The sequence below is a fragment of the Diorhabda carinulata genome, chromosome 5 (genome assembly GCF_026250575.1).
Source record: "Diorhabda carinulata isolate Delta chromosome 5, icDioCari1.1, whole genome shotgun sequence".
In the NCBI taxonomy this organism is placed as follows: Eukaryota; Metazoa; Arthropoda; class Insecta; order Coleoptera; family Chrysomelidae; genus Diorhabda; species Diorhabda carinulata.
Window position 1 is genome coordinate 23813910 of NC_079464.1, and position 15077 is coordinate 23828986.

At 31.0% G+C, this 15077-nt stretch overlaps 1 protein-coding gene across 1 annotated transcript; it reads right to left on the bottom strand.

Annotated features, from left to right (window-relative positions):
- Window positions 1-1351: 1351 nt before the first annotated feature.
- On the bottom strand, window positions 1352-15059 carry LOC130893910 (electron transfer flavoprotein-ubiquinone oxidoreductase, mitochondrial). The gene is made up of 8 exons (XM_057800359.1): window positions 14819-15059; window positions 14575-14664; window positions 13261-13572; window positions 10943-11275; window positions 10444-10791; window positions 9200-9490; window positions 6291-6512; window positions 1352-4727 (listed from the first exon to the last, which is right to left on the bottom strand). Exons 1-8 carry the CDS (start codon window positions 14850-14852, stop codon window positions 4564-4566), a joined length of 1794 nt encoding a protein of 597 aa, XP_057656342.1. The 5' UTR covers window positions 14853-15059; the 3' UTR covers window positions 1352-4563.
- Between the last annotated feature and the right edge of the window lie 18 nt (window positions 15060-15077).

Below are 15077 nucleotides of genomic sequence, written 5' to 3' on the forward strand. Positions count from 1 at the left end.
ATCAAAATTGACGGAATTATGAAAAATGAATAGTGCGAAAAAATTTTAGAACAAAATGCCGTTCCTCCTACGATTAATTAAAGATGGATTCATTTTCCAACAGAACAATGACCCCAATTTATGCATGAGTATATTTGGAAGAGAAAATTAATGGACTTGTCTGCAATGCTGGTAAAGGTTGTGATCGTGAAATACAAGTGTACCGGGTGTCCCAATAATAATGGCTCTCGGCCATATCTCGGGAACCGTTTATAGTACAGCTTCAAGAAAAAAAAATTTATATCAAAAATCGAGAAAAATCTGGAAATTATTTACAAAGTGGTAGATATCCACGGCTAGACAGCGTAATTAAATACTAAAAATTATAAAATGAATAATTTACAAATTTTGCCTGATTAAGATGCTTTTATACTATGATTACCGTATTCTTCACCCTGATAGGTAGATAGTACGTGGAGGCCTATTTTTTTGGCTAGCCAGGTCGTCACCAGACTTAACCGTCTTAGATTTCTATCTCTGGGGCCGGATTAAAGACCTACTACTAGAAATAACATGATCGAGAGAATACGAAACGTTATTCAGAGTATTTCGAGAGCAGAAATTGAGACTGCTGTTCAATCTACTCTTCAAAGAATAAACGCTTGTATCGAAAATGATGGGCGACAATTTGAACATTTAGGTCGTCCTTAGCGAGGTACCTTAAGTTCATTATTTCAATTTTAACTTCCATAACGCAGTTTCCCGGTGACAGCATAAGTAATATTGACATAATAATTGGAACTATTAGTAGTAGAACAAGGAAAGACAATTTTGAGGAGTCAAAAAATGTTGAAATCCGTTCAGTCAACTCGGAGTAATTTATGTTTAAAATTTACACATTTCTTAGGATATCTCGTAATAAGAAAAAGTATCGACATGCGGTTTTCGCTATTCTGTTGCTAATTTGGTCTACTTTTATATTCCTTAATTAAAACTGCATGTTTCCATTAAACATTTTTCAAGGATAACTAGATTTAAAAAAATAAATAAATAGCATAGATAGGTTAAGTAGAACTGGACTTACAGCGTTTTTTCATAATAAAGCTCCCGCTTCCCCCCACCTCTTATTTGAAGATATAGAATAGACTAAAACTTGTAAAATCAAATATATGCTGAATTTCTTGAAGAATAAGATAATCATAGTTAAAATGCATCTTAATTAGGCAAAATTTGTAATTATTCATTTGATAATTTTTGGTATTAATTACGCCCTCTAGCCGCCACTTTGTAAATAATTTCCAGGTTTTTCTCGAGGTCACTTTTGTTATAAAACTATAAACGGTTTTTGGTAGGTAAAAGGTTTAAATTAAACTTGTATTGTATGTAAATATATATTTCCCATCAATAACAATGTAGTATAGTACAAAAATGTAAGGTCCCGCTTAACGCGTAGATTACGTTCCATTAAAGTAAATTAAGAACATAATACGAAACAGCGCTGAACGAGGCTATCTTAACAAGATATCTAATGTAGTTTGCGTTCTGTTAGAATTTGTTGATAAGTGGATAAAGCATCTATAATACCCCATCTTGCATTTGAATTGTTGAAATTTTGAACAAATTGGCCAATAATTTCAGTTATAGTGGTCAAACTCCTTTTTATAAACGCCATTGGAAGTACTTTTTATTCTTCTTCGCAACCACTGGTATCAATATTTTCGTTTTCTTCTTGTTCAGTTAATTCCTTGACCTCATCATTAGAAATACTAATTGAACTTGAACTACTTCTTCGACGTTTTCCATATTATCTCATCTAACCGATTTGTTTTGCTAATTTCACTATTTCATCTATATCGACAGAGTGTCCAATGTCTTCGCTCTTACTAAATCTGGCCAAATGTTCTCCAAGAAAGGTTTATGGTTTCTACAGCATTCATTGGTCCATTGGTTGAATAAAGGCAGTTGGGTTTAGCAACAAGAAAATTACTTCGACCGGAATGCATGTTGTTAAGTCTGATAAATTTGTTGAGTGGCTTGGTGCAATATCAATTAATAGTAGTGTTCTTTGTTCAAGTTTTTCAATAATGTTCAGCAGACGGGCAGAAATGTTCAGTGAATCAATAAGGGAACATTTTCTTATTTATCGATCATTTTTTATTAGACTCCCAAATTACATGTTAAGTTGATTTAGGAAGATATGTCTTTCATCGCTTTTGGGTTTGGGATTGGTAAGCTAATAGTGGTTTTACTTTGAAGTCTCCGTTTGGGTTATCATCCAGTAGAAGCGATTTTTCGCAGCTTTAAATCTTGGTTTTCATTTCTTTTGGGATATCTAAGGGATAGAAATGTTCGGATGGAGGATAGTTTCCTTGTTCAATGATTGTTTTCACTGTTGCTGGGAATTCAGCCGCCACTTTCGTATTACCACTTGCTGCTTCCCTTGTAATATTTATGTTGTGAAGATTATTTTGATTTTTAAATCTATTAAACCATCTTCGACTACCTCTTCATGAATGTAATTAAAAATTCTTCTAGTTTTGAGATTGATGCTTATTCTAGTTGCTTCTTTTCTTGTTTTTCAATATCACCCATGATGTTTATACTTACAATAATGTCAATAAATGTTTCATATGATGAAAATGCGCCCGTTCAGCACCGAAAAAGAAACACAATTACCTAGTTGCACACAATTTCAGATAATCCCCAGGATAAAATAAAAGATCGCTAAACTAAACAATGTTAAGCAAGGTCTTACTATCTCTTTCTTTATAAATAGTTTAAACAATAACAATTACTAGATATGTACATTAAATGAGAAATGTAAAAAATAACATCAGTTGTATATTTCAAATGAAACACTTGCCGTAATATTTACATACAATTAAATTGTGTAAAAATAATTATCAAAAAAGATCTTATTGAAATATTTCACATTCCTCTATTTAAAATTTAAAGTTATTAGTGAAATTGCCTATCATCAATCAGGCGATTCTATAACAAGACTTTCCAAAATAATCTAAAGAAATATTTTTAGCTGTGTGTGATAACACATTATCACATGCAATATTGTTAATTATCGTTCCAAGATATTTAGTCTTGACTTATTACCACCTGCAAACTGACAATAATGTCTGAAAGTTGTAAATTGCAAACAGTGATAAGCTCGTACTTCAAAAATAAATTTATTCCATCTTTCTCTCAGATTTACAATTGAATAAACATACACCATGTAAAATTTCATTTTATAATTCAATATTATAAAAACAAATGAAAATGTATATATAAAATTATAGAATAATAATAAAATACAAATTTTATAAAAATTATAGCGAGTTTGTATTTTTTACAGATATATCTATTAATGTTTATTCCATAAATAAGAACCCAATGTTCATTGAAGTTGAGATACAAAATATTTTGGAACAGACTGTTCATTTTAAAAACTATCACTGCACCATGATAGTTGAAAAGTACCCCATAAAGTATTATAACAGCATATGAGCTCCTATGTCATTGATACAAAATTCTAAAAAATAGCAAGAGTCTTTTTAGTCTGGGTTTCTGTTGGAATATTAAACAAAAGCAATGAAAATTTCAATAAACTTGCCAGAAAAGATGTCCAAATGCCTTTTATTGAATCCAAGCCTTTCCGTGATCCATGAAAATGATAATTATTTGTGAAAAAAGGCTTTAGCAAAATGCATGTTTGATTTTTATTCTTTTAAAATGTGATAAGGAACTAAAGATAACTCAATACTAAATTACAAATATTCTTAAACTAATCCGTCACTGAACTAAAATAATGTCCAACTAACCTGTGATAATGAACATGTGCTCCATTCTATTAAAATTACATGTTTATAATTAAAAACAATTATTCAATTCATTATTGATTTGATATTGTAGAAGAGCAGCTTTATGGTTTCTGCAAAATGTGGCTTCTTTTTGTCAATTTTTTGTCAAGACGTCCAATCGTATCGAGGAGCAGATGCGAACACAACACTTTTTGGTCTTGAAACTACAAATACAACAAAAACAGAAGATACGAGGAAAGTGGGGACGGAAATACATAAAGAAATCAAGGGCGTGCGAGAAAATATAGAGGGAAATGTCTTTGACCTAGAATTCCAATTCCTTTTGTTCGTGGATGCATAGCGCTAGTTTGCTATCCTTACATCCTTTATACAGTTTCCTCGATTTTCTAGACTTATGCTCTCTATTTATTCCTATTTCTTTTTTCACCTTACTAGTAGTAATTTCAGAACTGACTGTGTCATCTTTACTGCACTTGGAATGAACCAATTTTGATACTACATTTGTGACATTTTTTATTACCTAATATTATATTGGTGCACTTTATTTCCCAATAATAGATTGAAATGGAAGCTAAGGAAGTACCAGTTTTAGGAATAAAAGATTTTGAAAAGTCTTGACAGTTATTTTGTTATGTATAACTACACTATACACCATCATATTCTCTATAGCAGCATTATTCAAAATATACCTTTCCAAAATATTCAAATAAAATTATGCTGATATATGAATATGATTTACTTTTAGTTTATTCTAACTCGTTCTTATATTTTACATTCCATTGTATGCCGGTCCACCGCCACCTTCTGGTACGACCCAGTTGATATTTTGTGTTGGATCCTTGATGTCGCAAGTTTTGCAATGTATGCAATTTTGAGCGTTTATTTGCAATTTCATACCTTCACCCGACTCCAAAGGAACGTATTCGTAAACTCCTGAAAAAAAACATTCTTATTAGAATCTAAAGTGGCATTGATATAGAAATCTACTGAATGTATAGGTCAGTCAGGCGAACCATTTGAAAAATCTAGCTGGTGGGTAAGAAGGAATAAAGAAATTATTAAAATACATATTCGTTACATATATATATATATATATATATATATATATATATATATATATATATATATATATATATATATATGTAACGAATTTTTTGCCAGCAATATTCTTATAGGGAAATGAAACACCAAGCTAGACTAATTTTAATATATTTTCCGAGCTTTCGAATACTTATGTATTCAATATTCAAAGTGACGTTGATAGAAATATTATTAATATTTCTATCAATAATTTTATTAATATTCATTTCTGTTTGAAGATTTCACAAACTTCATTGATAAAAACAATTTTTCACACAAATATGTGGCCTCAAACATCGTTAAAAGAGCATTTGAAAGTTTCTTCATTGACATAAAATTATTTGGTAACGAATCCTATACATTTAATATATTTTCATTTTTTACAGTGGGATCAATATTATCTGCACATTTTCCTTTCCACTTCCAAAATCAAGTCTTCAAATTTTGTTTTCCATACTACACTGTTTTGAAATTTATCCTAACCACATAAATTAAATATCTTTTCCCACTTTTTAAATTGACTTATTTCTAGCATAATCATTGAATAATTTTTATTCCATTTTCTTGAATGTCAACAGTGTTTCCAAAAACAATTGTATTTTGAAAATGTTTTTTTATTTCAAAATCTTTGGTAAAGATATCAAGTGTAGTGATAAATATTTTTATATTTTTTGAACATCATTAAAACAATTAGTTCCCACCCTTGAAGTTTTTTATTCCGTTCATTAAAAGTGATGTCACATAAAAACATTAAATCATTCTACCAATGAATATTAGAAAATTCATCAAAACTGTTTTATTCACTCTTTTTTCATTATATACTGATCAAAAACTACTAATTGTGCATAACCATTTACATCATTACTCTCATCAAATACATTTCTTCATAATTTAAGTCTCTATGTATTTGCGAAAAAATATTTTTTTCTAATCCTATTACTCAATCTTTAAATGTGTTGCAATTTTGTAATCAAGGCTTTTTCTTTTAAATTAAATAAATTAAACATTGGTTAAATATATGACCTTATACTCGTTCTATGACTTGCACCAAATTTTAAATTGTATGAACTGTAAAGTTACATATTGTATTTCAATTCCACAATGACTATTTTGAAATTATGATAAAGTTGGTCAAATATATGACCTTATACGTCTTGTTCTATGACTTGCACCAACTTTGAAACTGTATGAACTGTAAAGGTACATATTGTATTTCAATTCCACAATGATTAGTTTGAAATTATGCCAACATTGGTCAAATATATGACCGTATACTTGTTCTATGACTTGCATCAATTTTTTAACCTGCACAAACTGTAGAGTAACATATTCTATTTCATTACAATTTTCAGTTTTTTCTATTATTCTAAATTTCTAAAACTAAAAATAGAAGCTCTTGTTGAAAACTATATATACCTGCAGGACAAAATCTTCCTTCTGGACCGTCATAATTAGCAAGATTAACTTTCACAGGAACATCATCATCCAAAAGTGTTAGATGTGCAGGTTGATCACCTTCGTGATTAGTACCAGTAAGTGCAACAGAGGTGAGAAGATCAAAACTGATTTTACCATCTGGTTTTGGGTAATCGATTGGTTTGCACTCTTTGGCAGGTTTTAGTCTTTTATGATCAGGATCTAAAAGAAAAAAATTTTAATCTCTGAAAGATTTTATAATTTTCATTATAGTTCTAATTGGTGATAACCATCTTGTACATTTAGAATATCCTGTTATGATTAGACATTATATCAGATATTAGTTCAAGAATTCTTTTGTATAAGGTATAGCCTTGTAAGCTAGGGATAGTAAAAATATAACGAAATATGTGGAAAAAGTTTATTATTACCGGTCGGAGGCTAATATAAACTTACTACTAAGTTCTAAAAAAAGATTTATTGATAAAAAACATTTTAGTTTATACAGTTAGCCTTATGTTCCTCAACAAAACAAGACACGCAATAGTTATGTTTACAAATACTACACTGATTTTTGGATTTAGATGACCTGTTTTGAGCTTCTTTTCTACCACGTTGTTCCTTGATTTTCGCGTAACACATCAGACATCTATTTTTTTAGATTTATTCAAAATATGAGGTTCGAAATCTTCATTACCCCGCAAACTTGTGTCACTTTTACTTTCAATATCAATTAGCTTTAGAACTACTTGCTTTTTGAATTCGGTTATTGATATTTTATTTTGGTTAACCTATAAACAAGAAAAGCATTTACTTTTGCAGAACCGAATAAAAGTTCCAATGCTAATTTTCGGTACCACTTTATACCCCGTCTCAAAGATTGAGATGCTTTTAGTTGGTCTGAAAAAGCAATAAAAGCCTTTAATTCATTTTAGTCCACAATTTTTGAACAGTTTTATTACAAATTTGTTTTTTGTTTTTAATGTACTGTTTAAATTTTAGATGTCTAAAACGAAACTATCATCTCATCAATACAAATATTTTTTTAAGGGGTTAGTAATAACTTGAAACCATTCAGTGAGTTTCTGTAACAAGGGAGTTATTTTATGAAGTTTATCAAATTCTAATCGCCTTTTTCGGTGGCAGTCTCGTTGTTATTGAAATGAAGCATGGACACTAGCTGTTCAAACTGGTTTCGAGTCATATGTTTTTATAATCGTTTTCAAAAAGATGATTTGTACTCCAGTAATCTCGTAGTTTTGGTTCTTTTAGTAGACCCATCAAAATAATAACTCTGAAAAATTTTTCAATTTCTTTCTGTAGGTTTCCAAGACTTGAATTTAAATTTTTGGGATTGTCTTTTTTGGTTAGTATTTGTCTCATAAACTATATAGCTTATAATATCGTCAGTTAGAAATAACTTGAAAAAATCCACGAATTCTTTATCAAAAAGGTTTCAACTTTCTCATTGAAGGGAAATCTTTCCAAATTGGAACTATCTACTGACTGGATTCTTCTTCCGGTTTAGAGTTGTTACCAGAATCATTTTGAAATTCGGCAATAACGGCCTCAATTCTTAGAGATGTATCTAAAAAAACAATTTATTACATCATAAAGTAAATAACTAACAGAGGACTGAGATAGACTAAAATCGAGGCAGAGTTAGGCAGCTGCAGCCTATATCTGCCTCGATTTTGGTTAAGCTGCCTCCTATAATCATTGATCCTCTCTTAGTTAGTTACTTTATGATTATATACTTTTGTAGAAAAACAACATTGAATAAACTAACGGTCTCAGCCAGATCAGATGGATTATCTTCACTAATGTTCACTCGATTGAACGATATACTGGTTCCTGTGGTTTGTTCTTTATGTGAAAGTGTCTTATTTTTCAACCGTTTTCGATGTTGCTCTACTACTATTTCTGATTGACTTCCTTCATCAGGAATATATTTATCTGATAAACCATTATCTGCATATAGATCATTATCAGCTGTTATATCCTTGTCAGACATAAGCTCGTCCCATAATTACTGAAGTCGTTGTTGATCTTTCTCATAGGAGTCCATAGCGCACAACTTTTGCAAATAGTTAATGTCGTAGTGATCACCATTAAACTGAGAACCGAATACCGGCTAAAAACTCGTCGGCGCGGACACGAATAAACACGATTTTTCCGAGGAAATACATTCATGCCACATTGTCCACAGGACCAAATTTTATTTTCCAGACCACGAGGCATGAGCGCAGTGTTTCATTTTTTTTCCAAAAAATTAAACAATCTAGTGCCGGTCTAACGGAACCAATTTTTTTTTGTAACTCCCTGGCTTAACTTTTTTTCCAACGAGACTCTATCCTTTCAAGAATTTTTTCATATTTTTAAAATGATATTTTATGTTATAAATAATATTTTTGATGAACTCTCTTTTAGTGGCGGCGGGCGAATGCCGTAATGGCCATGCGAAGCGTTATATTCAACATCAAATTAAAATTATAAATACTGGAGATGGAGTTTTGGAACTTTTTTATTGAAAATTTCCTTCTCTTTAACGAGCATTTTGCAAAATTGCTTAGATATTGAAATTTTTCGAGTAATTAATGAAAAACTAAATACCTTATTTTGTTAATAAAATTTGCAATTTTTTACTTGCACCACAATACATTTTTCTAGGAGTGATTCCGAATCCAATGAGCTACTGCTCCTATTTGTAGAACGTTTATCTTTATTTTTTGAAATTTTGAACTTGTTGACTAGACTATATGTATTTATCAACGTAGACAATAAAATCGAACAAATACAATTTCCACTACAGAGGTAAATTTCGAACTGAACGTAAAATATAATGAGCTTATTTATTAAAAACATTAACATGATACAATAAATACTGAAAACTCTTACTTTTCTCTTACCTCCGTGTTTTAATGTCCATGGTTCCCTACCACCAAGAACAATAGAAATTCCACTATGTATCAATCCTCCATATAATCCGAACCTATTGTGGAAACTAGGTCTAATATTTCTAACCTGTCTCAATTCCTTCCAAATCCAACTATTCTTCAAATTATCTCCATATGTTTTTGGTTCAAATCCTTCAGTTTGTTGTTTTTCACTATTTATTGCTTCATAAACACTCTCTGCTGCCAACATTCCACTTTTCATTGCATTGTGAGTGCCTTTTACTTTCGGTACGTTGATAAATCCTACAAATAATAAGCTGATTTGCCTACGAAAGTGACTTTTGTAAAATTATATATAATAAATAAAATATTACAATGATGTACAAAATCGCAAAATTACAATATAAAATATTTTTTTAATCTCTTAGTTAGTGTCTTATTTGACTTTGTCTGCAAAAGTTAAATCAATCAATTTTTTAAAGTAGTATAAGAGGTTTGTCAAAAAATTTGAAATTCGTGCAACTCATGTTCCTCCTTGTTCTATCCAGCTAGGGTATGGCCACCATCGTCTGGGTGGTCTTTTATGTCCATTAGACTCCAGAAGCAAGGTACAGACGATATAATAATTGCTAGTGATGCACTGACTCTTTTTTCCTTGGTTACTTTACCTAGCATTGTTATTTTAATTTCTTAACTGCACACAAATACTAAATAAAATGTGAGGTTGGGAAATTGTCAAGTTTTACTTATGGAATTTTGACTAGTGGCAACCATGACGTAATGGCAAGAGATACTGTTATATTGACCTTACAATAAATTGCTTGCAATTCTTTGAATGTTGCCTTGCATCATGTCAAACGGCCTTTAACTGCTATAAGCACGTACAATTTACTGTAGGTTGCCACTATTCGCCAACTACGTGACATGTTGACATGTGCTACGGTTAATGCCTATTACCATTTTGTACTGGGTGCAGTTCTAACTTTTGGACATACAATTGGCTATTACCACAAGTAGTCAACTGAAACTTATATACATATTGGCTTTATGTAATTCTATTATATTTCAAATTGTCGTAATATATAATTATATAATAATTAGTATTAGAACTATCTTTTATAAAGGCCACACAAAAAACTCAAAGAGGCCGTAGGTTCCCCACTTCTGGTATAGAGGGTGGTTGAATATAAAATACACTTCCCTTTCAATCTTAGGGAGTTTTGAAAATTATTTGATACTAAACAATTAGTACTCACCTGCAGAATCTCCAATCAAACATCCTCCAGGAAAAGTCAGTTTAGGTAGACTTTGGAGTCCACCTTCGACAAGTGCCCTAGCACCGTAAGCTATTCTGTTACCTCCCTCAAAGTATCCTTTTACAGACGGATGATGCTTAAACCTCTGGAATTCTTTAAAAGGACTTAGGTATGGATTACTATAATCAAGTCCAACTACAAAGCCGACGGCTATCATTGGTGTAGATTCATTGAGATGATAGAGAAATGAACCACCGTAAGTATGAATATCTAATGGCCAGCCAAACGTGTGTTCTACTCTCCCAGGTTTGTGTTTAGAAGGGTCAATTTCCCACAATTCTTTTAGTCCTACAAATCAATTATCGGAAGCTATTAAAAAATATTAAGATTGAAATAATTCTATCATAAAAAATAATCAATAAGACACTTATAGTGAATGTACAGAGATCATTTCAAGAAAATTATTCTTGGATTTGTTGTCGAATATTACAAGTCTTACCTATTCCATAAGTTTGAGCTTCGGAATTGCTCCTAAGATTAAATTTCTTGATAATTTGTTTTGATAGATGTCCATGGCAACCTTCAGCAAAAATCGTACATTTAGCATGTAGTTCCATACCTCGTTCGAAACTTTCCTTTGGACTTCCGTCTTTTGCAATACCAACATCATTTGTAGCAATTCCTTTGACACTACCATCTGGATGATACAAAATTTCAGAAGCTGCATATCCAGGATATATTTCAACCCCTAATGCTTCTGCTTGTTCTCCCAACCATCTTACAACGTGGCCCAAACGAACTATGTAATTGCCATGATTGTCCATTGGTAATCCTAGTAAAATAAGTAGTTTTACAATTGAATAATATTAGAGGAAGAGGGGCCAAAAGATTACAATGAGATTTACTCAAGTGTCATGAAAACCTATTGAACTTTAAAATTTAGACTATAGGAAGAATATAAGGTGCTAAATTGTTCCTTTTTGCAGTACAGTTTAAAAAGGATCATACAGCAAATAAAAAATAATTTATTTTAGCATGTTATAATTCAAATGCACCCAATCAAAAAACTGATGTGTTATGTTATACAACTATTATCATAAAAAAATGAAATTGTTATAATTTCGGAGGAAATAAAAAAAAATTAAATTGTTATAACTTCGGAGAAAACAATAAAAAAATTGCAAACTAAGAATATCCTTTTTAGATATAGTATATTTTTGCAGAAATAACGTGACTCATTTAAATTGAAAACACAAATTTTAAGGTATTTATCGATTTTGTCTATTTATTAAATGCAACATGGAAACAGATTTTTGAATTTTTATTTTAATTTTCAGGGCATAAGGGAGTGGGGGAAACGTTGTTACAGAAGTTACACACCTTTTTTACCGAGATTTAAAACTCTGGTAGACATAATTCTTTGTCTCATTTGTTTTCTTATAACATCGTACATAACATAAAAACGATCAGTGACCCGTCAAGCTGCTAGGTTGTGTGCATGTGTCTCGATTTCAACCAAGTAAATAAAAAATTCTTCACGAACTTTTTTATTCCGGATGTGTATATTTTTTATTTTCTCATCATTTTTAACCTTGAATGTCCATGAAATATCTGCCTTCAATTTGAAATATTGTTATTTTTACAATCGATATTCATTAATGGTGACTCCAATATATTGGGTTGTTGACAAAGTAATTTCAGTTTTGTAGTATAAATTTTTTTTAACAAAGAATAGTTTTTAATCTATTATATATTTTCCATTTTGCTCAATGACCTTTTGCCATCTTTCAGCTTCATGACTCCGCGCTCATAAAATTTCTGGACCTTATCAGCAAAAAACTGAACCAGATGCGATTGAGGGTCATTGTCATTTGTGAAAGTTTGACCATTCAAAAAATTGTGCAAACTTCGAAATAAACGGTAATCGGAAGTGCCAGATCAGGGCTGAACGAGGAATGTGGCATCATTTCACAGACAAGCTCCAATAGTCTCCCACGAGTTGCCAAAGTTGTGTGGGGTCTTGCATTATCATTGTGCAACACAAAACCTTTCCGATTTGACAATTCTGGCCGTTTTTCTTCGATTGCTTCATCCAGTTCCATTCATTGTCGACAGTAAACATAAGAATTGATCGTTTGGTTCCTTGGAAGCAGCTAAAAAAAAATCAAAAACTGGGAGCCACACACGAGGTGACATGAATGAAACTAGTATGCAATCGGTTGTACGTGACCATGATTCCACAGTCGCAGTTACATTGCAGGTGTTGATTGATTTGATTATCACATTTTCATTTATTTTTTCAATATGAGTGATCAAGAACTAAACCTCAAATTTGTGGAAGAAGTGGAAAAACGACTTTTTATCGACATTCGACTATAAACGTTCTATCTGTCTGAGACAGTTTTTGTGCTGCTACGAACAGTCTAGAGTTCACATTTTGACTTAAGTATGGATGGATGAATATTCTCTCTGTACTCTGCGTTGCCTGCTGCACCAACTGATTTAAAACTGATTACAAGTCGTAAACATGCAATACTGTTGCAAGATCAACTGGTTTGCAACCTTTGTTTCAAAACAGTTGCATCACAGGCACTTGATCTTAGTAGATCTTCTAGTAGTCCGAATTTCTTCAAGCAGTAATTCAGAAATTATTGTAAATTTTTTTTCTTTCAACATACACATCAAAAGGAAATAATATGAACAAATTAATCTTATTTTAGCTAAATTATATGCAGTGTAGCCACAATTTCAAAATGGCAAGATTACTCTATTAATATAAGTCACATTTGAAATTAAAATTAGATAACCAACGATTACCTTTGAAAATGGGAATATTGAATCTGCTAGTTTCAGTTAAAAATCCAAATTTATCTTCGGTTACTGGAGTATTAAGTGGAGCTCCTTTTTCTTTCCAATCTGGTATTAATTCGTTTAATCCTGATGGTTGTATCACAGCTCCAGATAATATATGCCCACCTACTTCAGAAGCTTTCTCTACCAAACATACACGGAGTTCTTTGCCATCTTTTTCTGCAAGCTGCTTTGCTCGAATAGCAGCACTCATACCTGCTGGTCCACCCCCTACTATAAGTATATCTGTCTCGTCTGTGAACCTCTCCATGTTGACATCTAAAAATACGTTTTTGTTGTAAGAGTGTGGCAAATTAAACACCAAAGGCTCGGAAATTGAGAAACCACAAAACTTTAAAGAGCCACAAGTCAAAAAGTCTGCGAGATAAAAATTCAAAATTTGGTGGTTTTATTCATATCTGAAGATAGAACAAAAGTAGCAATTTTCATGAGAAGGTAAAGTGTTTGGGGAACAAATTATTATTTTTTGGTTGAATTGATGTGGAATAACTTCAAATATCTTATATTGATTGTGTCTACATAGGGCAGACATCTCAGTATTTAGAAAATAGACTAAAAGGTCATCAATACGATAAAAAAATTAAACTGCTTTAATAAACCACGATATCAAAAAAACATATGCTGAATTATGAAGATTGGAAAATTCTTGAAAAAGAATCAAATACAGGGAAAAGTTCATATTGATAAGAACGAGAAAGCTATCAATGATAAAAAAGACCTAAATAATTTAATAAAATTTACAGCTCCAAATTTTAATATAAATATATTTGTCAGAGTCAAGTAAGTCATATTTTGATAAAGACCTCAACAGGTTGAAACATCAAATTTTTATATTATTTATATACTTACTTGACTCTGACAAATAGATAGAATTACTGAACACTTTTTTAAATATTTTGATTACAAATTTCATCCTTTTCACCTTTTACATTGAAATAATTAATTTTAAGTCACCATTTATCAAAAAAATAATCTACACATAATTGATATAAACAGATACTAACTATAATAGTACTCTTAAAACATATTGCTTGTGAAACTTTTACCAATTATAATATTTATATTAACTTGTGAATAAGCTTATGCTAGAATACACTGTTCAATAAAAAACACAAGAAATTTGAAGGTATTTCCTATTTTTTGTTCAGAATATCTCATTTCTAAATTGGCTTGGTTACAATACTCAATTAAAAAGCGACCGCCAACTTTGATGACTATTTATAATAAATAATTTGGAAATATATATAAACAAATACATACCCTTCCATCTTGGATCTTTTTCCCTTGGATGTACTGTATAGTGAGTTGTAATTTGTGAATATTCTTTCACCCGAAGATGCACCTGTTTTGCTAAAACGTAAATAAAAATTGTAGAACCTATGTAACTCGAGTGTATTAGTAAAAGTGCAAAGGTTAATCCATGGGTCAAACTATAACATACAATAACCCTGAAAAGTATTCATATGAAATGTGTGTTATTGAAATTGCAATTTGCTATACAAACCTAGTTTGGGTATACTTTTTAGTTTTGATAACATTTCTTAGTCTTCATTAATTAATTAGATATAAAACACAAATAACATAACAAGAAACTAATTTAAAACTTTTCGTCAAAGCTATCCAGTGGACCTTATATACACTAAGTTATCAGCTGTTATAATTTGAGTGAAAAACAAAAGATAAGTCAGAAGTATAGATTTGTTTGTTTTATTCACCAGAGTAATTACACGTCAATTTACAGTTGTACACTAACTGTTCGGGTG

Coding starts and splice junctions, on each gene's coding strand:
- LOC130893910 (XM_057800359.1), bottom strand. CDS start 14,852: ATGTTATCAAAACTAAAAAGTATACCCAAACTAG. Junction 14,665..14,818: donor AAAAAGTATACCCAAACTAG/GTTTGTATAGCA, acceptor TTTACGTTTTAG/CAAAACAGGTGCATCTTCGG. Junction 4,728..6,290: donor AGGAAGATTTTGTCCTGCAG/GTATATATAGTT, acceptor GTTTTTTTTCAG/GAGTTTACGAATACGTTCCT.